At 39.0% G+C, this 26,536-nt stretch overlaps 2 protein-coding genes across 2 annotated transcripts; both read left to right on the top strand.

The window, feature by feature from the left end:
• The first annotated feature begins 1,581 nt into the window (after window positions 1–1,581).
• Window positions 1,582–11,092, top strand: aldocb (aldolase C, fructose-bisphosphate, b). The gene is made up of 9 exons (XM_038273977.1): window positions 1,582–1,738; window positions 6,847–6,963; window positions 7,069–7,280; window positions 7,510–7,564; window positions 7,652–7,812; window positions 9,220–9,303; window positions 9,392–9,566; window positions 9,677–9,876; window positions 9,970–11,092. The coding sequence occupies exons 2-9, from the start codon at window positions 6,852–6,854 to the stop codon at window positions 10,060–10,062; spliced, it is 1,092 nt and encodes a 363-aa protein (XP_038129905.1). The 5' UTR covers window positions 1,582–1,738; window positions 6,847–6,851; the 3' UTR covers window positions 10,063–11,092.
• Window positions 11,093–12,685: 1,593 nt separating this feature from the next.
• pigs (phosphatidylinositol glycan anchor biosynthesis, class S) lies at window positions 12,686–26,467 on the top strand. Its single transcript, XM_038274034.1, has 12 exons — window positions 12,686–12,837; window positions 17,629–17,768; window positions 17,847–17,958; window positions 18,049–18,138; window positions 18,242–18,333; window positions 19,009–19,249; window positions 19,346–19,488; window positions 22,637–22,751; window positions 22,881–23,026; window positions 23,542–23,642; window positions 24,892–25,102; window positions 25,911–26,467. The coding sequence occupies exons 1-12, from the start codon at window positions 12,819–12,821 to the stop codon at window positions 26,187–26,189; spliced, it is 1,689 nt and encodes a 562-aa protein (XP_038129962.1). The 5' UTR covers window positions 12,686–12,818; the 3' UTR covers window positions 26,190–26,467.
• Window positions 26,468–26,536: the final 69 nt, after the last annotated feature.

A 26,536-nucleotide genomic window follows, 5' to 3' on the forward strand; every position in this document is an offset into this window, starting at 1 on the left:
GTAGAAGGTATAGTTTTCAAAATGTCTAAGGAATAAAAAGCAGACACATTTAGATTGCATATGTAATGATCCTCTTGGGTCAGCACTATGAGAAAACAAACTTTTGCTGCAGTTGTTGTTTCTAGGTCTTTGGGGTTAAGTCTGTACCAATTGTGAACATCTAGCAATGTATTCTTTGCAAAACAGCTGAAGCTTAGGCTGATAGGGTTAAAAATGTCTGTAATCAGCAGTTTTTGGGTTAATCTCCTAGTTTGAAAAATATTGTCTTATGTCCAATTGTCCTCTTGGATAACAGCCCAAGGCTGCAATTTCAAGTCCTCTGCAGCTAGGTTCTGAAAATCATATATTTAGGCATCCATTCCTAACAGTATTCCTGACTTTCTCTGCGAAGCTTGAGCTGTCACCACTGTGCAGCACACTGGTAAAGGTCTATTAATAGTAAAGTGCTTTATTAAGTCTTCTTCCCACATCTCTTTTTTTCATTTATTTTAAACTTTGCATCATCATCTCACCAGAGCACCTTCTGGTAAATCTCACACAGAAATGCTTATGGTATTTTTCCAATCATAAAATCCCGATTTTAGTTTGAACAACTACTCCAAACAGCTTACATTACCTGGAATGTGGACTGCTTACTAATGACATATTCACAATTACCCACTAGGTTTCTGACTGGTGTCGATAGATAGAAAGAAATATATATATTAAAAACATGGAGAAGCGAGTACGGATATTTTTGTAAGGGACTTCTAAAAAGGCTATAATTTCCTTTTGATCTATTAGCTTTCTTAACCTTTTCTAATCCAACACAACATGTCTGTTTGGAAAAAATGTCCTGCATTTACCGGTAGTTAAGCTAATTATTAAAAAAGTTCACGTGTTTTATTAAAGGCCATTTGTTATTTTTAGATTGAAAATAACAATAATAATAATAATAATAATAAGCAGCCAGCAGCCCCGTAACCAGCATGGAGAACACCGAGGTCATGTCCTCAGTATTTTACAGTTATTTATTTATTTATTTTTTTTTTATTCAGAGAAATGTCAAACTATATGATGGAAATTGTTCTGACTTTGATTGGTGTAAATATAAGAATGCATTCTCATTTGTTTAAAAAAATAATAAAGTTTGCAATATTATTGCAAGTCATTTGATCCATTTAGTGGGCCATGCAAATGCAGGTGGATGGTGGTGACAATAAAAATAGTAGCAATAATAATTCAATATTAATAAAAACAACAAGAATAATAATATAGTATAATGATAATAATAATAATAACACTCACTCAAATACTCTTTATTTTGTAAGTTTTGGAACTGTTATAATAAGCATGTTCATATTAACCTCCTTGATGGGCTTGTGATTTAACTTTCTTTATTCACGTTTCCAAAATATATTTTTAGAAGTCGCCATCATAGGATGTTTTTTTGTCAAGTAAGATTTATCGTAATATTTGACCTCGGTTTTTCAAAAACCCTGGTTATGGCCCTGGCAGCCAGTGAAGAAAAGATGCAGAATCATGCTGCGTTGCTCTCCATCTAAATGGATGTTTGAGACGCGCATGCGCACTAGACGCAGTATCGCTCCATCACATGACGCAGGGGGTTTAGCTCCTCCCACCGAACCGAGAAGCTTTGAAAAGGGTCACGTCGCGCTGCAGCAGTGAAACAGGAGACGACTCCGCATCTCAAACGTACAGCTCACCTGTTCTGTCTACAGAAGACATCCACTAACAGGTAAAAACCATATTTGAAATAAGAGTTGTAATATGTTTTAGTTTTAATACTTTCAGATTTAACAACTTTGACTGAGACGTTCATGATGATGCTGATGTGGAATGTGATGCTGCGAACCCGAAGCTAACGTTATCCTCCTAGCTTGTTAGCTACAAATGATTCATTTTATTATGAGCGTATGTCAATTATTTTGACAGTTAGTCACTAAAACACCCTTGAGCTTTCTAGGTTGTAAATAAATATCCACTTAAAGTTGCGTATTTTGATAAATGGACGAAGTACGCAACAGGAAGGGCGTTAAAACCGTTGACCTTCAAGGATGGAAGTGAAGGAGAGAGGCCTCTTCTGTCGGCTTTCTGTCCGGCCTTAACGTAGCAGAAGTCTACTGATAGAAACGTGGTTGACTTGATGACACATTTGGGGCATAAAAACGTGGTTCGCAGCAGTGGAATAAGATGGGGGAGGGTGATGATGTAGTAGTTTCCTGTCAGAGTATCTGTTCAAGTGCACGTAGACCTCTGGAGTGACGAATGCGGGGCGGGTTTAGGAGAAACGCCATGATAACCGTATATGTAAATTCTTATGTTTATGGAAAAATTTAAAACAAGGAAAATTAGCTGTTAGTTTAGACGCCTTGGAAGTCTTTTTTATTTTAAACAAAAACTGTATATTTTCAGCATGTAAAATAATATACCTTGTTGCCAAGCAACATCCCAGCACAGATCTTTTAATGCCTGATTCCTTTTTGAATGTAAACTCAAATATTATTTTTTTCAATTACTAATGCAATCAACTCTTCCTAACAGTTCCAGTAGATGTAAAGCATCCTCATGTAGCCTGTTTTCAACATGAAAGTGCCGCTGTTGTATAACCTGCATCAAAGTCTTCACATCCACTGTAGCCTCCTGTATCAGGGAGCAAATGGGCAGTGCTCCTGCTCGTGCTGCTGGATCAAAGCCTGAAGATAGAAATACAGGGGCCTGCATCAGCTCCAAGCCCTGCAGCCTGTCTGGTAAAAACATAGCAAAGCAAGCAGGCTCTTTTTTTATGTTTAGCGCTGCTCTGCAGGAGCCATTTCAGCTCTATAGCTTGCAAGCTGGAGACAACAAGTTGGGTTAATCTCCAGAGGGGCAAAATGATGCAGGCAGTGCAGCAGAACATACCGTAGATCCCATTTCCATTTGACTGTGCCATCCTCTCCTGACTTGCTTATTGCAAGAGTAATGTATATATATTTCCTATGTGCAAATGCAGCCTGATCCAGTTGATGCCAGCCCACCCAGTCCCTGCTTATATATGCTTGGCATCATAGTTTGCAAGCTTGAATCATGTAGTTTATAAGCTTGCAGAAATGCTTCACAACAGACAAGCTGTAACTTGCTTATTGTATCTGTTGGCAATGATGTTTAAATACTTGTGATCTCTGGCAACTGGATGGTGCTTCTCAAGGTGAAAATGGACACATCAGTCACGTAATGGCTCGGTTTCAGGAAGTAATAAATACTAGCATGTCCTGTGTTTACTTTTTTAATGCATCTAGTAAAGTAATTCTCAACATGTTCACTGCCATTGGTTAAGTGAGACATGGGGTCATCTCCTTTTTTTTTATTATTTATTGAGGCTGGTTGTAATTAACACATTCTGTATGATTTCAGTACATCCTGTTAGTTTCTGAAGGGATTCCTTGTGACGCAGCAGGGAGTTGTCTTGATGTCGCAATGCAGACCAAGTGTCTGCCTTTTTGAGTCGAGCCGCTGTGCAACAGGCAGGAGAGTACATTTAAGGTGTGACTGGGAGAAAGTCACAACATAATCTCTGCTTCTCTCAATTGGGAGATATTTATATACTATTTTAAAATCCCTGTGCAATGAAACAATTAATCAAGCGCACCTCAAACTGGCCTGCTTAGGACTTTACTTTTACCAACAGTAGTGGAGACATGACAGAAGGGTAGCATTTAAATGTCACTAAAATCTAGTGCTGTATCAGCATGTATTTTTGTAATTGTAATTTTCTCCTCAAAAGTTTTCTTCACTAAGTGTGGTAATGATTTCATAAGGTCACCTGACCTTGACAGCTTAATTCAAAACAATAGAAATGACAAACATCACCGGAGCCCAATATTTAAGGTTAAAGAGTTTTTTTTTTACATCCTATGAAGGTGAAAAGATAGCTAATGGGACAAGCACGTAGGACGGTCTTGCGTAAACGTATATCACCAGAATAATTGACGATTAGGAGGACCACTTATTTGGATCCACCCGAAAATAAAAGATCGTCCCCTATACCTATAAAGGAACCCATTATTAATGATTATAAATTATTTTAAAGCTTTTTCAGTTTTGATGCAGCTAGAAGAAACGTGGATCTTTAATCCCACTTCCTCATTTCTTCCATTTTTAAACCTTCCTTTTGTACAGGAACAGATTGGATTAACGATTTAAAGTTTTTTTTTTTTCTTTTTTTTTTTTTTAGCACTGCAGGTTGTAAAGTAAGGGAATAAACTTTAAAACATTTGATGTCTTACAGGCAGCTGATTAGATCTCTGCTAGTTCACCCGAACTGCTTCCATTTTAGGGATTGTTTTGCAGCGACACGGTCACTGGGCTCAGAACTCGCTTTAGAAGACAGTGGGGTGGTTTTATTTAATTTTGTTTTTTATACATTTGAGTGGAAAACAAAGATCAACTTCATATTTTCCTTTCACATTGCCCAAATAGGTTTTTCTAGAGATGATGAAACTTTTGACATTTACTTGGATGTAGTCTTCCTCTGTCCAGTATTTGTAGATTGATCTGATGATGTTTGCCCCTTTTTCATTCATATCAGAAGCATTTGGGAATATAGTTTTTATGCAACAGAGGACCCCCAGGTGTGATGACTTTTCAGATGCCTTTTGGGGACATTTACCAGGGAAGCAGGACTTGAAACGCACTTCAACACTTCAGTAATCCCCGTAATCTCCTCTTGGAGACCATCCAGAGCTTTATTGCGTTCTGCAGCAGCTATGCCACCAAGATAATCAGTTCTTTACAGATGAACAAGATAACCTAATAGGCATTTAGTTTTAATATAGTAGCAAAACGGCTGAAAGGTTAAAGAGGGATGAGACTGAATGAATCGGCTAAGGTACATTTTAATTTACTTTATTAGTTATTCAAAACATGTTCCTATCAAAGAGCTTAGTCTGAGTAAGCCTAAAGTTTCCTGCTGATCTGTTCATCCACATCTGTGTCAGTTATGTCATCACTGGTGCTTATTTCTTTACTAAATTATATTTCTCTCCTGAATTCTAATTGGCTTAAGTATGGAGGTGTTTAAGTTTGTCAAAAGACGAGGAATAACAGAGATGCCTTTTAAATCAGTGAAGCCTAGATTTGTTTTTCACACATAAAGCGGGTTTAGACATCAGAAAATCAATAGAGATGGAAAAAAAAAATGGTTGGGATGAATAATAGAAAAGGCATCAATAACATTTCCCAGCAGCTCCCATCCTTACATTTGGTCTAAAAAGGACACATGATCCCCTTCTTCTGTTCTCCCTCCAGCTTTTCTTTTCCTGTCCGCTGCCAAAATAAATGTCGCCTTAAAACTTAGATCTTGGGGAACAAACTTCTTTCTCAACTTGTAGGAATTTTTGATTCATACTTTGTTTACTTTTACTAACTTCTGGCTTTTAAAAAAGTACATTCCCCATGGAGCAGCCAGCATTTTGCAATGTTTTGTCTTTGGAAATCTGAACATGCATTGTGGAAGCACGCAGGTGCCTCAAAAGATAACCCATCACTCCTGAGCGTGACTTTTGCTCTGGCTAAAAGAACTTCGAAGCACACATACAATCTGCATTGAAACTAACTGTTATCAAGTGTAAATATTTAATTCAATTGACTGGAGTTGTGTGCTTGTAGCTCAGACGGCTAACATAACAGTTTGCCTGGCGTGTCACGTTTCAGCATTCAGTTCTGACCTGCTTCGTTTCACCTTCCTTTAGAATTTGACTAACTGTGGTGAATTGTTCCTGCTCTGCGGAGAGCGCTGTCTGTGTTCTCTAAAGGACCTTATCTCATAGCTTTAAGCTGAGGATTAACAGGGATATGACCCTCAGCGTCCTATCACAGCAAAACCGACTGGTTAGTCCACTATTGCCGCCACTGTTTAAGAGATACAAACCAGCAAAATATTCTTCATTAACAAAATCTTTCTGATGAATACATTTCAGGCAGGTTCCGTGTTGACAAACGTAATTCCAGCAGTTTGAATTGCTGTCCCTCTGTTAGGTCATTGAATCCATTTCTGATCTATTATGGCCACAGATAGCTTTTCACTTGTGCAGCTGCAAGCAAACCTAGAATCACTGAGGCCTTTGCAATTAGAGCAGTCACCCAGAAAGACAAGCCAGAGCGTGTCCTCTGGCATTCTCTCCATGCGCACAGTGGAAATTTACAACTACTCTGTGGATTTATTAATTACCTAAGCAGAAGGAACTTTTACTTCACAATTCTAGCCAGCAATGGGGGCATGAATGCTGGAAGAATACTACATTAATAAAGGCTAATACATATGAGGTATGTTTGAATTGAAAGAATAAAAGGCTGCAATGGCATTTACTGCGGGGGGCAAGAGTGTTGCTATGGGAGAGGAGAGCGAGTCGTTCTGCATCCAGTCCTGCAGCTGAAATGAAGCCTTGCAGCTGAGTCTGTGGAAGTGTTTTATAGCCCTCCACCCCCCTCAGTCTGTTGTGATTCAGATCCACATGGTGGGGGTAGGGGTTGCGTAACTGTCTACTTGCTGCGGAGTGAAGAAGGAAAGGATGTATGACTGCTGTCACCAAGTGATGTTGTTTCAATTAGAAAATGACACTGGTGGGGAGGTACCATTTCCTTTTGTGCAGGAAGTAACTTGCCATGTTTGGGTTTATCAAATTCCCTCAGACATGCCGCATCACTGGATGGTGTCAAATTCAGTTTTTTTATGTCATATTTATTATTTAAATCCAATCCTTCTGCTTCAGGGAGTCAGCCACATAACAGACAATTGAAAGGCATGAAAAGAGGCAAGAGCTGGGTGGTTAGACAGAGTTAAAACTCGCTTCCTGTTTTCTCTTTCAGCCACCATGACACACCAGTACCCCGCACTGACTACTGAGCAGAAGAAGGAGCTGCAGGACATCGCTCAGAGGATAGTGGCTCCAGGAAAAGGCATCCTAGCTGCTGATGAGTCCACCGGTACGTGTAATACATCCTAAAACCCCGACGATAAATGTTAACAATCCCAAACACCCATGTTTATAAGATAAACGCTAATGGACACACTTCACGTGTGAATTTCAGGCAGCATGGCAAAACGCCTGAACCCCATTGGGGTGGAGAACACAGAGGAGAACAGGCGCCGCTACCGCCAGCTGCTCTTCACCGCTGACCAGCGCATCGACAGCTGCATCGGAGGAGTCATCTTCTTCCATGAAACCCTGTACCAGAAAACCGACGACGGTGTTCCCTTTGCTAAGCTCATCAAAGACCGTGGCATCGTCGTTGGCATCAAGGTAAAAAAAATAAAAATAAGTTGATCAGATATGAGACTCACACTCCTTTAAATGTTCATCCTTCTTTAGTTTGGTTTTAAAACAAGCCTATTACTGGGAGCTATGGAAAGAGGTTATGTTGGTGTGCTTACATACAAACAGTATAGGTGGTGAGGATAAACTGCCCTAAAGAGCTCGGTCTGCTCAGGAAAGGCAGAAATAAAGTAATGTTTTTTTTTTACTTTTTTAGGTTGACAAAGGTGTTGTGCCCCTCGCTGGAACAAATGGAGAGACCACCACCCAGGGTACGCCAAAAAACAAAAAAAAAACAAAAAAAAAAGCAAATATAGTCAAAGTGTGAGTCTAAAGCTAGACTGTTTGTTGGAGAGCAGGTTTGGATGGGCTCAGTGAGCGCTGTGCTCAGTACAAGAAGGATGGTGCCGACTTCGCCAAATGGCGAAGTGTGCTGAAGATCAGTGAGACGACACCATCTGAGCTGGCCATCATGGAGAACGCCAATGTACTGGCCCGGTATGCCAGCATCTGCCAGCAGGTCAGTACAAAATCAGATGTACCTTAAGCCGTTGCACCTTGATGACACAAAGTGTTATCTTTAACTCTTTCAAGGTTTTTCACCATGGCAGCAACAAAGAAAAAATGTAGGATAGACCAACTAAAATAAGTGGAAAAATTCCTCCAAAGAAAATTTGAAACTTACCCTTTATAAAAGAAAACCGTAAATTGCATAATCTGACCTTTGAGACGTGCTAAGAACTTCTTTGTTTATACAATCCTATAGGGGTGGGTAAAATAATTGAAGAATCGATGCATCGCAATTATTACATGCAAAATTCATAATCTATGTTGGCGCCCCTCAGAATCTATTAACCTCCTTACCGTTGGGGACGTGGTCGGTTTGGTTACTGTTCTCAGCTAGTGCAGAGGCCAAATTAGTACACAAAACAGTCATGGCGAGCTCCAGCAGAAGACCAACTTTTAAGTCAGACGTTTGGGCTCATTTTTCCCCCCCGTTGAAATGCGGAACTCGACAAAAGCAAGGTAGTTTGAAAGAGTCGTGCTGACGTGCGATGGCTGGACTTCGAGAGCAACTGACCCCTACATAAAAATCACTTTTAATTTCATATCAAATGAGTGGGAATTAGTTTCAAATGTGCTTCAGACCAGGCTGCTTCACCGAAGTCACACAGGAAGCAACATGGCGAACATGTTGATGGAGGCAATAAACGAATGGGGCATAACCGGAAAAGTAGCCGCTGTTACAGATAATGCTGCCAACATGCTAGTTGCTGTCGATATCACTGAGCTATTACATGTTGGCTGCTTTGCCCATGTGCTCAACTTGGCATCCTAGGCTGCTCTTAAAACTTCTGCTGTCACACGGCTTCAAAAATCAGCATTGAATCGAATTGAATCGTGAGGTTCCTTACAATACACAGCCCTACAATCCTATAACTGTCTTTGAATTTACGCATGAAAATTGGACTGTGTGTAGGCCTGTTCGTGTTCCTGGAGCATTTGCAACATCAGCAGATTGCTGAGGTTTGCTTATCGAATTTAGACAACACTCATTGAATAAAAGTCTTTTTTTGGTGGAATAGAGATCAGTGTTGATTGTAAGGCAGAGTAATGTAGGCAATTAAAATTGCACATGAATAAGTTTGTTTACGAAATATCCCTTTAGTAAATTCAGCTTAAGAGAATTACAATTTGATGGTCCAGCTAAGCACAGCTGTTGACTATAGCCTAATATGTTTAACCACCAAAGCATGAATTGAAATTGAAAAGCGTTACGGTTAAAATATCTTCACCTTTTAAATCCGTTCAGAGTGATCCTTCAGAATATTATTGTTGTATTAACTGTCAGTTTAAAGTCTGTAAGGCTAGTAGCACATTGTCTAGAATCCCTGCTGCTGTTTGACACTCATGTTTTACCTTTCAGAACGGCATTGTCCCAATCGTGGAGCCTGAGATCCTCCCTGACGGCGACCATGACCTGAAGCGTTGCCAGTATGTCACAGAGAAGGTAGAGAATCAGAGATTGTCTCAAACTGCACTCCAAACACGTAGGCACACTTCTAACCTAAGGGCGTCTTTCTGCCTCCTGCTTTTAGGTCCTTGCTGCAGTATACAAGGCTCTGTCCGACCACCATGTGTACCTGGAGGGAACGCTGCTGAAACCCAACATGGTCACACCTGGACACTCCTGTCCCACCAAGTTCTCTAGCGAGGAAATCGCCATGGCTACCGTCACTGCCCTGCGCCGCACTGTACCACCAGCTGTTACAGGTCAGACAGTTGTGGAAATAAGAGGATTTATTTTTGCAGCTGTACAGGCTAGAGAGGTAATGGTATTGAGTTGGGAATCAATTTGTTTAAACTGTTTCTTTTCCTCGCAGGAGTCACATTCCTGTCAGGGGGTCAGTCTGAGGAGGAGGCTAGTGTGAACCTCAACTCCATTAACACCTGTCCACTCACCAAGCCCTGGGCTCTGACTTTCTCTTACGGCCGCGCCCTGCAGGCCTCAGCCCTGAGCGCATGGAAAGGAGAACTGAGCAACGAGAAGGCTGCCACCGAGGAGTTCATCAAGCGCGCCCAGGTCGGTCAAAACAAGACGGATCAGAAACAAATTTTCATGTGAAATCCTCTTGCGTTTATGTTAAGTCTTTGTTTTCTTTTCCATCTCCTCCAGGCTAACGGACAGGCTGCTCTTGGAAAATACGAGTCCTCTGGAAGCGCCAGCGCTGCTTCTAAATCCCTCTATGTGGCTAACCATGCCTATTAAACACCCAACTAGCTGTGGCCTAGTTCTAGTCTTAATATCTGCTCTGCTATTCCCCCTCACTCCTCCATGATTCACAGGCCTGCGCTCTCTACTGTACTTTGTTAATAGAGTTAACATTACATTATTAGATGTCTATTTAAAATCTATGTAAGAATGCAATACTATAGGGAACAGGCTTTGTTTTGTTTTTTTTCCTTTTTAATTATTCTATTTCAAAAATCCAGTCAGATTTCAGACATTTGGTGACTAAAGTGTTGAATTTCACGTCTAGCTGCGGTTAGACTCTGAGATTAATGCAGAATGTATCCAGAGAGTGTCAGTATTCTTTTCATGCCTCTTCATAAGTGCTCCTCTCCCCATGTCCGATTCTTTCTCCCCTGACATCATAACTCCTCAGCAGTTGAGATCAGCATGTGTGCGTTGGTGTTTCGCTTCTGTCAGAAAAACAGCATTCGCCCTTCGTTCAAATACTGTACTAACTTTCACACTAACTGAGGGACCAACCAAACCGTCGGCATCAGTACATCTGTTTGAGGGCAAAACGAAAAGCTGAGCAGTGTCGAAATATGGAACAAAGTTGATCTGGTGTAGTTCACCTGTGGCTCCAGCAGAGGTCACTAGACACTGAGTACTGTAACAAGCAGCTGCACACCGGTAACCGCTTCTTTTTGTTTTCATGTTCCTTATTACAGTTTTAAACAAAAAACCATCACTGTGTGTCTTCTAAGTATAACATTAGCTTTGAATTGCACTCAGTAAATATCGTATTTAGTTGTGTGAAGGTGTCGATATTATGCGATTTGTGCGTGTCCATTCCCGCTGTCCCTCCTGTTTTCCCTCCTGCCTGCCCCCACGGGAAGATCAGATGAATTTCTAAGGATGCAGACGTAATGTGGACCAACACATGGGGTCAGCAGCGCAGAAACAGTCACTGCTTTATTGGATTAATGTGGTGTTTGTGATGTAATTGTTCTTGAAACAATTAGTGTGTCAAATAGTGGAGAAATAAACTAAAATAGTCGTTAAAACATATGTGTCTTTCTTGTGTAATATTGGAAATGTAAAGTTTGTTTTAACATTTTCCTTTTTTTTTCACTTGACTTTCTGGGGGAATATTGATGCCCTTTTCTGCAGGTCTCTTCATAAGGAGTGGCCTCTCAGAAATCATAAAAAGGCATTTTTGGATGGGGAAAAATACTCAAATTATGTAAATCCCCTTTCCTATAGTTCATTGAGCCATATTTGATTATTTAATCATACTAAACAGCTAAAAAAAGTGGATGTTGCTGTATAGCAACACTAACATTAGGATAATCCTTGTATTGCTACCCCAGCATGTTGATGGCATGCACTCAAGTGTTAAGGTCTACTATAATAATAATGCATTTTTGCAAGTCCTTTTCATACTGCATATGACTATATTTGACACTGTTTTCTTAATTTACAAAATAAATGCAACCATGTTTTACAGATTATGTAAAACAACCAAACTAGAACTTTGTGTAGATAACTGGGATGAATTAGGATTTAGTGAAGAAGGAAATGAGCAACTTAGAACCCAGCAAGTAAGGTCAGAATGATGAAAATTGGGAAACAAAAAATGAAAAAAGTTTAGAGTAAGGGATGGAGGGTTGTTACAGTTAGCTGAGGGTGAAAGTGCAACAATTATTTGTAAGGGGGACTGCAGTATCCCACCGTTATTGTGCAAAAGACAGTATAGGTATTGTTGGAGTGCGTTGCATGGGTTGTGAGACCAACCTGTGTCTCACTTCTGAGAGGAACTGCTTTATCAGTTTGATTATGCAGTAAGGTGTAGACAGCAGCATCAAGACACTCTGATCCGTTGCACAATGGTGGAAATTATATTTCAATTGTTTTTAACTTTTATATAAGTTTTATATATGTTCATTGTTATTGCTTCTGGGGACTGTTTAGAATATAACTTTAAGGTTATTAAATAAAGATCTTTACAATAAACTATGGCTAAATGTCAAAAATATATTTTCTTTTAATAGTGACCCTTTATTATAGTTACTTGGTCTATTTTATGTAAAAAATAAAAAATGTGTTCCTAGAGGGTTAAGCAGAGGTGGGCACATTTACTTGAACTTTTAGAAAAAAGAACCCTTTATTTTTACTAAGCGTTACGTTTTAACACTTAGTCGAGGGAAAGCTTGAATTTCCTAAATTTGCTTGAGAAAAAAAAATGTCAAAGTAGTTTTTCTCTTCCTCGATGAAAATTCTGCATATTGCCAGCAGTTTGTGTTTGAATTGTAGCTTAAGCCTCCCCTTGCCAGTTTTTAAAGATTCACCTCAGAAATACCCCACGTGGTCTTCAGACGTTTCCTTTATTACATTCATATTACTTAGGCTAAATTAGGAAATTATATTAGGAAATATTAATATAATATTTACTGGTTAACTAACACGGTAATTATTGTAGCCTGTGAAGATTTAGCATTCAACCGGTAGGTGGTGCTGTGGTACATGTTCCGCATTGCATGTCTATGTGTGCTTAATATTAACACCGTCATTCCCGGTGGTTAACTATCATCCTTGCTTGGCTCTCATCTTTCCGAGTTCTTTCAATTTTCCCTCACCAAAATTCGTTTAACTCTTACAAGTGCAGCCCCAAATACTAACATAGTTAGCAAGTATGTTTCAAGATAAAGCCCTGAATTTGATTCAAACCTCGGTCATGTGACATGGAACTGAAAGGTTTGGTGTAATCAAACGCACCCAGGTCAGTGACAGAAATGGCCACCGCGGAAGTAGGTGAGTTGATTCATTTGCAGATTCCGTGAACATGTTTTTACTTTTTTTTCGTAGGCATTAGATACTCATATTATCAAATAATTTAGAAAATACGCCTTTTGCACCATGTTTAGAAAAATACACTCTATACAGTTGTTTTTCTATTAATAGGAAGCTGTAAGCTAACAGCTAGCCTTCTCCAGCTACATCAAGATGTTGCCTGAAACATTTGCAGGTGTCCTTTGCTTTTGCTGTTCATTGATGGCATGACCATGTCATTTTACATTTTTATTATTTGTTGCGGTGTCTGTTATTTTTCTCTATTGATTTTTATCAAAGTATTTAGACTTCTTCGTCATTCTAGACAATGAGATGGTTTATGGATAGAACACCAGATTGTAATCCTTAGACCTTTGGGACTTATTCCAGAACAAAAGTGATGGCATCCATCAATCCATCTATTCATCTTTCCTTCCTTCCATCCGTCCGTCCGTCCATCCATCCATCCATCCATCCATCCATCCATCCATCCATCCATCCATCCATCCTTCCTTCCTTCCTTCCTTCCTTCCTTCCTTCCTTCCTTCCTTCCTTCCTTCCTTCCTTCCTTCCTTCCATCCATCCATCCATCCATCCATCCATCCATCCATCCATCGCTAATTCGCACCACTTGTCCCTACATAGCCTTTTAAAAAGTACCTCTAAAAATTTAAGTGCTCATTTCAAATAGCACATAATGTAATATAACATAATATTGACAACATCTACAAACAAACAGTGAAACATAAAAACATTAAAATGTTTACAGTTCTGTTTTTGACATAACCAGAGTTTGGTTTGATTTTTGAACATATTAAAACTGGTTACAGACAACAGGAAATGAGTTCCAAACTGCAGATCCTCTCATGGACAGAGCACTTTGCATAAAAGTAGTTCTTTGAAACGGGACCTTACAATTTAATCGGAAGCCACTCTAGTGGATTTGCCATTGCCCTGCAATCTCTGTCTGCAATTTCCTAATGGTGTAGGTGCTTACCCATTTAAGCACTTAAATTTAAAAAGGTTGTAATTTATAAAATTATGAACGTCCAAAATGCCAAATTTAGTCAAAATGTGAAAGTCGTGGAATATGATTGTCTTTTCATATAAAACCTTTAAAACCTGATTATAAAGACTATTGGTTTGAGTATAGTTTGGCTAGTCTGAGACCAGACCGTAGCTCCTTAGGAAAAAAAGTTAGGGGATCATGGAGTTCAGAAACATCTCAGAAGAGGGAACTGTTAAACATTTCTAATTATTTAATAACCGTTTTTAGTAGATCTAATAGTTTTGCTGATTTTATCAACATGGCTCCTAAAATTTAACGGAGTGTCCAGTAACAGCTCCTTTACATTGAACTGTTATTTCTTTCTTTTCTGCTAATTTACACTTAATTTGTTAACAGATAATAAAAAGTTCTATTAATGTGTAACCTTTTTTTTAAACAATGTTTATGTCAAGCCTGTACCCTTATGGCGGGTTATACGGTTCATTCATTCAATGATCGGTTATCGGCCGAATCACTCACTCCAGGTATCATTATAGGTGGATCGGTACAAAAACTGGATTGGTGATTCTTTATGTTTTCATTACTTGTATTTTTTATGGTGTTTATTTATTCACTCAGCTCTCTCTTTGTTTTTTTTGTTCTTTGTTACCCAAGTCTGATCTATTAAATGTTTATAACGACATAGATGATCAATTGATCAACCGTTTTCTCGGGGGTTGTTACTAAAAAGACAGAATCATTAAAGGAGAAGTTCGGTTTTTTACACTTTAAGCCCATTTTCTGTAGTGTCCAGGATGAAATCGAATGATCGACACCAAAAGTTTGAAAATTGCTCCTGTCTCTGCTTTTTGGCTCATTTAGAATCCCCCCCTGGCTGCTTTAGAATGGCTAGCATAGAGCATGTCCGATAATGTCCTTAAAACAACCTTAAACGTTCTTTTTTTAAAATATGCTACTCACCGGGTCGTCAGCGCTGTTCAATGACGTTCCAAAAAAAGTTTTGTGAAGAAAAAACGTTCCTGTAGTGTTTTATTTAGCATTTTGTAAATCCCATTGAGTTCTGTAGGAATAGTCAATATTCCGCTGCCACCGGAAACGGAAATGGGGCCTGTTTACACAGTTGTAGTCTTTTCGCTTCACACTGTGTACTCCGACGTCGAGGTGCTAACGTCTCTGTTAAACACTTTAAAAAACTCTGAAAATGGAATATGTAAGGTGGATTCTTGATTCTCGACGTCGGAGTACACAGAGTGAAGCGAAAAGACTACAACTGTGTAAACAGGCCCCATTTCCGTTTCCGGTGGCAGGGGAATATTGACTATTCCAACAGAACTCAATGGGATTTACACAATGCTAAATAAAACACTACAGGAACGTTTTTTCTTCACTAAACTTTTTTTGGAACGTCATTGAACAGCGCTGACGACACGGTGAGTAGCATATTTTAAAAAAAGAACGTTTAAGGTTGTTTTAAGGACATTATCGGACATGCTCTATGCTAGCCATTCTAAAGCAGCCAGGGGGTGATTCTAAATGAGCCAAAAAGCAGAGACAGGAGCAATTTTCAAACTTTTGGTGTCGATCATTCGATTTCATCCTGGACACTACAGAAAATGGGCTTAAAGTGTAAAAAACCGAACTTCTCCTTTAAGCAATAGAAGCATAACTAGACCAGGCATGGCGTGAGGCCGCTGGACAACAAATGAGTGAAATTATAATAAAGTCAGCTAAAAATGTAAAGATTGAATTACCCTTCCTGTAATTCACAAATACCTTTTTAAATCCCCTTAAGGACAAAAGCTGGACAAAACTGTTCAACCCATTAAGAAAAAGCCTCTAAAGTTCATGCAGCAAGTGGAGGAAATGTAATTTTCTCCACAACTTTAAAGGAATAGTACACCCAAAACATGATTAGCCTTCATTTTCTACTCACCCCCATGCTGAACAACACCCTGGAGTACTTTTTTGATATCTCAAATGCATCTGGAGATCTGGGAGGCTTCTTGCTGTCTGCTGACATTCAAATAATGGAGGTCTACGGTGCCCGAGACAGAAAGGTCCATAAAAGTCCACAAAAACGTGTCAATATTCCTCCATACTGCTCGTCCAATGTATTCCAAGTGTCCTGAGTGGGTAGCATCCAGAATTTACTCGAAATGAAGTCATTTAGAATGTTTTTAGAGCATAAACAGTAGTGTATAGGATTTCCTGAAAGCGCGAACATGCGCGATCACGACGCTACGGAAGCCGGCAGACCAAACCAGCGCATTCAGCTCGGCAGAGAACTCATGCTCTTCCTCAACACTGAAGTCCTCAGACATTTTCCTTTCGTTGTTTCTTTCTTTGCACAGGTAAACAGCACATTTCTTCTTCTACGCTTGCATTATTGGCAGAGCAGACGCTGAATGCGCACTTTCATCTGGTTTGGTCTGCCGGCTTCCGTAGCGTCGTGAACGCGCATGTGCGCGCTTTCAGGAAATCCTATACACTACTGTTTATGCTCTAAAAACATTCTAAATGACTTTGTTTCGAGTAAATTCTGGATGCTACCCACTCAGGACACTTGGAATACATTGGACGAGCAGTATGGAGGAATATTGACACGTTTTTTGTGGACTTTTATGGACCTTTCTGCCTGGGGCGCCATAGACCTCCATTATTTGAATGTCAGCAGACAGCAAGAAGCCTCCCAGATCTCCAGATGCATTTGAGATATCAAAAAAGTACTCCAGAGTAGGCTTGTCCCGATCCGATCCACGTATCGGATCGGGACGCCGATATTGGCAAAAAAATGCGTATCGGCAAAGCATGTAAAATGCCGATCCAGACTGCCGATCCAGTTTTTAAAAAAAAAATCCGGTCCGTATTTTCCAGTTTCGCCGATTGAAACTATCCATTCCACTATTTTGCACCATGGTTTCCCTGTTTTGCATTTTTATTAAAACTTACAGTAATACTTGCACCTTTAACTGTTTACGGTTTTACTGCTCACTGTGCAATTTCAGATTGCTATTCATAATTTTGTCCAGTTTGTGTTTATCTCTTAATAAACAGGTAAGTTTGTTGTTACCAAGCATTGTGTTTTATTCAATCTCACCTAATTTAGCTGGCTAGATGTTATCAAGAGTACTAAAACCCTTTTCAACATGAGTCTTACAACTAAGGCTAAATACTTTAACTTAAACTTAAATACATGCTCGGATAGGCTGGTATCGGCCAGTATCGGTATCGGATCGGAAGTCCAAAAACAATATCGGTATCGGATCGGAAGTGCAAAAACCTGGATCGGGACATCTCTACTCCAGAGTGTTGTTCAGCATGGGGGTGAGTAGAAAATGAAGGCTAATCATGTTTTGGGTGTACTATTCCTTTAAGCTTCACTTTTCTTGTTTTTAAATAGACTTAGACTTCTCAACTTTATTTATCCCTTGGGATTACTCCTTCAGGGAAATTCTAATCTTAGAGGTTTATATAGATAAAAAGAGTTAACGCAAGATGCCATTAAAGATAAAAAATACAGCAGACAATATATAAAGAGTGTATATAGTACAAAAAAGAATAAAAAAAGAAAAAAGTTGTAATGTCCTGGAATATGTTTCCCTTAGATATAAAAAATATCTGCACAGTAGAGAGCTAAGGGAAGACTACACAGTATTAAATGTTCTTTCTTTTCAGAGATTTCTAAAGATTAACAAAAAAGTGCAATGTTTAATGCCAATGATGAGTATTGAAAATGTGAGTCCCCATTCTTGTGTTTCTGTCAGAGCGCAGACGAGGTCAGCTTGCTGCTCTGTCCATAGCAGCAGTGGTCATCATGGTGGGAGTCCCTCTGTGGTGGAAAACCACTGAAACCTACCGTGCCTGGTTACCTGTCAGTCAGATCAGAGAGTTGGAAAAGCTGCAGGTTTGTCTCTGGCTTCATCAGTACCTTGTGTGGTGATTCATCCATCTTTCACATTCTTACTCTGTTTCTATCTCTCAGCTCCAGCTGAGTGCAGATGTGGAAGTCGTGTTTGCTCGTGGGACCATGATACCAGAGCAGCAGAAGAAGGTGCCTCTGACTCAGACCCATGAGGAGGATCATGCAGTAGATGGTGACATTTCTTAAACTTTATTTAGTTTAATAACCTTTAGTATCACACCTGAAAGCTTCACACTCTTGTCTTAAATTTTTCTGGTTCTAGAGGATACGGCTTTAAAGTACAGATATGAGACAAAATATCGTACGGCTACGATCATGGAGGAGGACGCCCTGAACAAGCCCACTGCAGCCCGTCAGTTTTCCCTTCTATTTATTCAATATTATGTTAACGTTTTACTTTTTCACTCAACAGAACAGAACAGGTGGTCTCATTAAGCTTCTTTTTTCGTTTATAGAGGCAGATCTTTCTCTGCACATGCTCAGTGAGTCTCCATGTGGTTCTTTGGTCATATATGTCATCCCAGAGTCTTCTCCGCTGCTGCCTGAGGTGAAAACTGCTCACACTAAAACATTTACTTCTTGTTTATTCAAGTACTGTCTGGTTTGGTTACCATTTAACCTTGGAACGATAAACAAAACATTCTGTTGTAAATTATACTTTAAATTTTGACTGTTTTGATTTTATTAAAATCATTTGACACAATAGATCATTGGGTGCTGATGGAAATAGTTTAAAAGATCCCATCTTTCAGAGGGGGGCTGATCGAATAAGTTAATGATACTCTCATTTATTGAAGGTTACTTCAATTGTACCACAAGGTTGTGTTAAACCATAAACTTAAAAAAATGGCATAAGTAACAAGGGTATAGCAATTTAACAGGCAGTAACAGTATTCAGAAGAAAACATATAATTTAAAAGAAATGTGTGTTTAAAAAAGGAAAGGTCAAGACAAATATGAAAAAGGCGGATTTTAAAAGAAGACGATTCTGTAAAATGTAACCAAAGCTGGTTTTAATCATATATAAAAGATACTTAGTTTTTGTCCTTTCAGTGATTTTAGAAGTAAAATAAAATAGGAAAGGTTGTGTTATGCTGCAGGTTCTGCCAACACTTGATCAATGTATTATGTGTTTGTTATTAAACCTAATATATGATTATTTATATCTCCTCTACAGTTGTTTATACTGAACAAATAATTATATCAATAATTACACTTCCAGGATGTCAACGTGTACATTGGTCAGCGACGGACCGCGCTGCTTCGTGTTGGTGCCCAGACAAAAACAGCTAAGACGATTGAGCAGCTGCTGGATCACCTGCAGCCACAGATCAAAGAGGTACTGAGAGTGATGTCTTTCAGCCGCGCTGACATCACTGCTGCACTCAGCGACAGAGTCCGTTTCCATCCAGGGAGCAAAGAGAGCATAGCTGACAACATGAGAGCCTTCAAATCCAGTCCAGGTTTGTTTATCAAGTCAAAAAAAAACTCTATGAAATTTCACCTACAGCCTGTGTGTGAGTCGTTCCATCATCTGTTGACTTATTCTTCCTTTTTAGGTTATGAGATAACGTTCAGCTTGTTGAACCCTGACCCAAAGTCTCACCGGCTGCACTGGGACATTGAAGGTGCTGCTGAGACCTACATACAGCCCTTACTTACCAAAATGTCTGCAGTGGCCAACTTTAGCATAGATTCTCAGGTATGTCAAAAGTTTTCACCTCCCTTGAACATTTTCACCTGGCAAGCAAAACCCTCCAACTGCTTTATGGTGATAGCCTGATAAACCAGACTAAATGTGAGATTAAATGTGTAATTTATTCTGGCTCCGATGAATGAGACATCGGAAGATTGTAGATGAGAACAACCTGTTGTCTTTCACATCGCTATCTGTGCCTATTGGCCAAAGCTCTGATGAATGAGCGCAACTGAATGTAAACAAACAGCCTGTCGGTAAAACAGCGAATATCAAAAATATCAATAAAACCACAGTAACCCCCAGATTCCACATACTCCGTCAGCGCTCCGCTCCGCCCCGCTGACGTACGTCGTGCGGAGCGCTTGTCTTTCATGGAAATCAATGAGAGCTGTTCCACATCCACCGCTACTCCTCCGCACGTCTCCGTCCACGTACGTCTTCTCCGTCTGTCACCGACAAATTACGGAGCCGAGCTATTTTTTGCTCCGCTCCGGTCCGGCCAGGTCAATATCCGCAATTGCAATCGCACCAAACAGGAAAAAGAACATCGACAAATTCCGGTTCGTCAAATTAAAATATAGTAGCAACAGATTGGTGACTAGAAATTATAGCACAATTCTTATAAATATCTAAAAAAAAAAAAACTAACACCGTTTATTTAAATGATTGGATCCAAACTATTGGTTATTCACCAACGAGGAAGCAGATTTCTCATCTCCATCAAAATATTTATTTTATACCGAGGGACTTAAACTTTAATCAAATCCATTCAAAAGAAGCTTCTTATTACAGGAATGAAAAGAGATGCTGAGTTTGGGAGTAATGAACAAGTTCATAAAAAAAAAAGCAGTATTGAATTATCCTTATCTCTGTTACAAAAATCTACAAATAAATATATATATATATATATATATATATATATATATATATATATATATATATATATATATATATATATATATATATATATATATATATATATTTGGGCAGAAACTGAACATATGCTGGATGATGGTGGGATTTTTTTAATATGTCATATTAAATTAAGCGCTCACAGGGTTCATACAGGAATGAGTGACTCTAATTTAATGCTATTAGAAATGATTTTATTGCCATCAACAAGAACCATGTACACAAGTTATTAGTGTACATGAAATATGAAGGAGCTGCAAGCACAGTTCCATGACTCCTGTATGTATGTAAACACACACACACACATATATACGTATATATATATCCTCTAGCTTTTTCTCCTCCTCAAGCTTCCTTTCCGAACATACGGCTTTATAAACAGTTCCACGCAAATTAATAGCGATATAATATATCTGACGAAATTGTTTTTAGAAGCATTTTTATTAAAGAATTATAAATGCAACGATAAACATATTTAATTAATTTTAGTGCCAATTCAGGCCTTGATTAAAAAAATAATTATGAATTGTAATTATTTTTAATGATCCGCGGAAACCCTGGTTCATCTGGCGCATGCCTTCTACCATCTCCAAGGAACTCAGAGCGGAGCGGAGGGGACCACAGCGGCGGCTGTAGGCTTTGCTTTGTGCAGGCGGTCTGGAGCGCAGCGGGGCGGAGCGGAGCGGAGCGCAGACGGAGTGTGTGGGATTTCAGGGTAATCTTGCTATCTCATAAGAGCTTTAGGAGATAGTCGTAGTTTCAAAGACTGAGAACTCAGATTCTAAGTTCTTATGTATCCGTAGTGTTTGATTCCTGACTAACGAACAGCCTGCTGGGCTCAACGTATTCATCCCGGGATTCACCAGGATTTTAACGGGTTCATTTTGATTGATTATTTTGAAACATTTTAGCTTGTTAGAAAAATTGACAGAATTGATTGCATTTTCTTAAGTGCCAGGTGGGAACCTTTGCCCTCTCTCTTTGTACACCCAAAAATCTGACGCACAAGCGGCATCACATGTGTTGATCCACTATGAATATTCAAGCTGGCTCACATTAAATACCTCAAATCGGTACATTGGACATAAACAATGCTCCCTGCATAGTGCTGCTGTTTAGGAAGGAGCTTGGAGCATGACTTATTTGTGTTAACTCGTTTAACGAGAAAAGTAGTCTCAGTGGTAATTGTTTTAATTGCACAAAATGCTCCATATTGAATAGCAGTTATTAAGCTCCTAAAGGAAATGCTTTATGCAGAGTTGAACCGCATAGTTCTGTCAGTAAAATAAAACCTTATTTTCTATTTTTTGCTTATTCAGTGAAAGGAATTGGGCTATAATTAATGCGTATGGCCTGTTCACACTTTTGTTTAACTAGTTTTTCAAAGGAATTGCATAAAAAAAATCTAAATATAACTTTCAACTAATCCAATGGTTGAGTAATCTGAATAGTTAGATTTAAAACAATAAATGTTTTGTTGTGCCCACATAACAAGGTTTTCATAAATAAAGAAGTTTTTTTTTTAATGAAAATGTTATTCATTTTGTCAATATATGGTTTTCGATTAAAAGGTGTTTAATTGTAACTCACTGTTCACAGGCCCTGTAATTAATAATGAAACCTCTAGTTTTTCCTAGTTCTCATCTCTAGAAAGTGGTGGAGAATCGAGTGTAAGGCAGCTGACATAGAGCAGTGCAGATCTGTTTCTAGGCAACTGTGACAGCATCACACAGGGTGCTGAGGTGGTCTCGCTTAGATCTGTGCACCACAACAATTTTGATAGCATTAGGATTTCCTGTGTTTTATTTTGTTCCTTCTTGTTAGCTTAAGTGTTAATGTGGGTTTACAGACGCATGTATCAAACTTTTACGATAATATGAGCTATTTTGTGTGAAAACATTTTAATCCCTGATCTAGATTTAAATTGAGATTCTCTGGATTTAAAAGCTAAATACGTTCTCAGTCGATCTCAATCTGGTTTGACTTAAAAAAATTAAAGGTATAGATGAACTCCACAAGATCTGCAGCTTGCAGTGAGGAGTGGATCTAAAAAGTATTGATCTGAAAATGGCATGTTTTTATTCGTAATAAAGTTGAAAGCTTAGCAATGCTTCATGTTGGGCTGTCACATGAAACTCCCATGAAATACAGTGGAGTTTGTGTTTTAAATCATTATGAAACTGTAAAGTTGAGGTAGCCCATGTGATATAAATGCCTCTAAATTCAATGAATCTTACAGACCTTGCACTACGCCATGCTTGGTGTCAACCCGCGCTATGACAGCAGCCGCAGCGCCTACACACTCAACGCTGACAGCCTGGCACATGTCATCAACCCAGTGGAGGCCAGACTCGGTAAAACTGTATTATTTTATTAGTAGTGTTATTATTAGCAACTATTATTAGTTGCAAAGGATAAGAACAAATTGAAGATAATTGTATTGTTCTTAAGGACGTGACTATTTATTTGTGTATTATTTTCAGGCTCCAATGCGGCGTCTTCAAACCCAGTGTTGAACTTTCTTCTGTATGTCCCTGATGCTCATCATTCACCTCTTTACATCCAAGATCACCACAAGCAGGAGGTGCCCTCCAACGCATTTCACTCTCCGCGCTGGGGTGGAATCATGGTAAGATTTAAGTGGGATGCCTAAAATGTGAAGTGGATCAAAACTTTTAGAAGTTTCTGAGTTTGTTTTTTTTTTTACACTGATTTCATAAAAGTGAAGAAAAAGCTGTATTTATGTTTTAAAGTGTGATTAAACGTGTCATTCTGTACTACTGGTTTTCCTTGTTTACACAACCAACATTTAAGCATTGTATTTTTAATAAGCACCATTTCTATTAATCCAACTGAGTTGGAGGGTTTTTTAGCTTTTTTTAAGATCAAATCTCAGCATCTCAATTCCACCAAATTTGAAACTCTAAATATATATTGATTATTTTACCATTCAGAGGTGGATTTGCTGTTGTGCTCTGTATTATCGTCCTGCTACATGGCTGAGTTTGCTTGAGCTTAAAGTCAACTTAATAGGTTGATATTCTCTTGAAATATAAGTGCAGTTAAAAGGCTTTCTGCACATCACCAATGAGCTTTAAATGTGCTTAAAATTTTCGGAATGAAAGTGTTTACCTTTGCTTTTAGATTTATAATGTAGACGGTTACTATGGCCCAGAAGCAGAGTTTCCGGTCGATATAAACATCAACATGGCTAAAGTCATGGGCGTCTTCCTCGCCCAGCTTCGGTAAGTGTTAAAATACATTCATTTTGACAATTTATTTTATTTACTCCTCTGTGAAGAAAGTATTTTCCCCCTTTAGAGATTTCTTCTGTTTTTTTCCCGTTTTTTTTTTTTGCAGCACCTGTTTTAGATAATTCCCTAATTATAATGCATGATGCAATAACATGAAAAGCATTATTTGGATGATGATTTATCCATTATGATGCAAATCTATCTATACCAACCTGGCCATATGTAACAAAGCAATTACCCCTAAAGCGCTTAGAATTACTTTAATGACCTTTGGCATAATTGTCCTAATTCAGTCACTTTGGTTGATTTCAAGTTATGAACAGCATGTTTATGATCATCCTTTATTATCTAAGATGAGTGTTTAATCCAGATCTTGTCAGGGCTTAATTTTGTTCTATAGTCAGCCTTGCTCCTACTCCTGAAACACTGTCCTCCTCGGTACTAATGACTGGACATTATCTTGCTAGATTTTGAGGTAAAGAGATAAATATCAGCGTTTAGTTTTTTTTTTTTTTTCTTGTATCGTTGGCCAATACGTGTATCCAGCAGGCATGCATTGAGATCATGTGAAGCACATGCATCACTGATCTTTCAGTTTCCTTCAGGCTTACAGCAGCTGGTATCACCAGGCGGTGTCCAATGCAGGTAGTAACTAGGCTCAACCCTGATTAGCTTCCGAGATCAGTCAAGATCAGGCCAGACAGTAAGCCCAGTTTGCTATCCATTGCTAATATTTTGTTTGATTTGTTAATAAATGCTTCATTATTTAAATTGTGAACTACTGGGTGCCTTGATGTCCTCACCACAGTTTTCAGGCATCCCAACGCTTTGTGGCCCTCTAAAGACTGATGGACTTCTGGAATTTTGATTTTTTTATTGTCTTGAAGTTTGTTTACTTTTGCCGATGGGTTGCTTTTTAACGTCTCTCAGCTGTCAGAGTAGTCTGTTTAAACCTTAATATCTGCAGGTCAGGTAACATAAGGCAGATAATGGTTTGTTCTGTGAGACTCAGTCCAGATTTTATTTTATTTTTTTTTTGTTTTAAGTGTACTTTAATCCAATTTCTTCCATATTCAATGTAGTACATAAGGGTCAGGATGGTATGGATAGTTTTTTTCCCCCTCTCAATGAATTAAATCATCACTGATCTTCTGAACAGAAGAATTGTTTGAATGGGGACAGCAAGTCTCCACAACACTGTTGAAAAGAGGTAACTTTTCAGAGCTGTTGTTTCCATCAGACTGTTGCTGGGTGTGCAGTCATCAGCCGCTCCCCCCGGCTTCCTGGTCGCACCGTGCGGCACCGCAGGACTAGCTGACTGGGAGCTGGACCGCCTCATGTGGAGCCGCTCAGTGGAAAATATAGCAACAGCGACCACAACAATCACCTCTCTTGCACAACTGCTCGACCAGATAGGCAACATCGTCATCAATGACAATATTGCTGAACAGGTAAAATATGCATGCATCAGATCATTAATATACACAGATTTATGAATCTGTGCAGAGTATTATCTGTTCTCTTTATTCTTTGTCAGCATCTAAAGGGTTTAGTCCAATCTTTGGCTGCAGCTAAAGCTTTACATTTCTGACCAGAAGAAATGGCTTTCTTCTAGACAGAAATCCATCACTTCTGTCTTCTATAAAATTTTTGTTTAAAGCAATGCGTGCAGATAATGCTGCTTATATATTTTTTCTCACCTAGACCTACTAACAGACACTGGTTTTCTCCCTCTTCTCCAGTGTGGTCATTGCAAATAAAAGTTCAGATACATATTTCTGAAACTTTTCAGAAAACATCTACACCACCTACATTTTTTATTCTTCATGTCTTTTGTAACAGACTCGTGCATCATTATGGTTGCATGTAACCTGCTGGGGCAGCCATAATCTTCAATTGTTTGTTATGAAAACTGCTTTATGTCAGTGAATTATATGTGTATAAGGGCTGATGTCAAATATTAAGTCTTAAAGCCAATATTGGCCGATAGGGATAACATGCTAATAATATAGTGCATCTTTATTTCCAGGTACAGGATTTCTGGGCAACTGTTTTTTTTGTCCTTTAATGGATTATGAGAGTATAGAGAGGAACTGACCCCCTTTAATCTGTCGTTAAATCTCAATAAAATATGTTGAGGTGTTGCATGAAAAAATGCTTAAAGGTTAAAAAGATTTGAATATTTTATCCAGGCACTACATATTACATAGCTATGTCCTTTAATATGTCTAACCTGTTATTCCTGTCGCTGTGTTCCAGGTGTCCAGTGCGGTGACGTCTCTGCAGCTGGCTGTTGCAGAGCTGGAGGCTGGAAACCTGGGATTCGCCCTGCAATTCAGTAAGGAAGCCATCATGGCTTCAGAGAAAGCCTTCTTCGACCCCTCACTCCTCCATCTACTGTATTTCCCCGACGACCAGAAGTTTGCCATCTACATACCTCTCTTCCTGCCGATGTGTGTCCCTATTCTGCTGTCTCTGCTCAAAATGGCCTCTGAGGCTAGAAAGAAACGCAGAGAAAAGCAAGCCAAGAAGGACTGAGGGGCAGGGGATAATGTGTGTGGGGGAGAAACATTTTATCCGTTTTTGTTGGTGGCCTTGACATTAGGTTGCTTATTTGAGCATGAAGAAGGTCTTCTTTAAAGTGTTGATGTTTTGGGATTTTTCTTGTTGGCCATAGGATGGGTCTTTGTTGCAAGTTTTTATGAAATGACTACTGGAACTGTTAAAAGCTTGAATTCTTGGAAATACAACTTTTATATATAAACTCTACTTTCTATTGTAAATTATTAAGAATAAACGACCAAAGCTGTAAATCACGTTTTAGCTCTTATTTTCTGTTCCCTTTTACACAAAACCTTTTAAACTTCATTGTTGGAGAGTTTTTT

This window comes from Cyprinodon tularosa, unplaced genomic scaffold (genome assembly GCF_016077235.1).
Source record: "Cyprinodon tularosa strain WSP-4 unplaced genomic scaffold, ASM1607723v1 ctg9, whole genome shotgun sequence".
Taxonomy (NCBI): domain Eukaryota; kingdom Metazoa; phylum Chordata; class Actinopteri; order Cyprinodontiformes; family Cyprinodontidae; genus Cyprinodon; species Cyprinodon tularosa.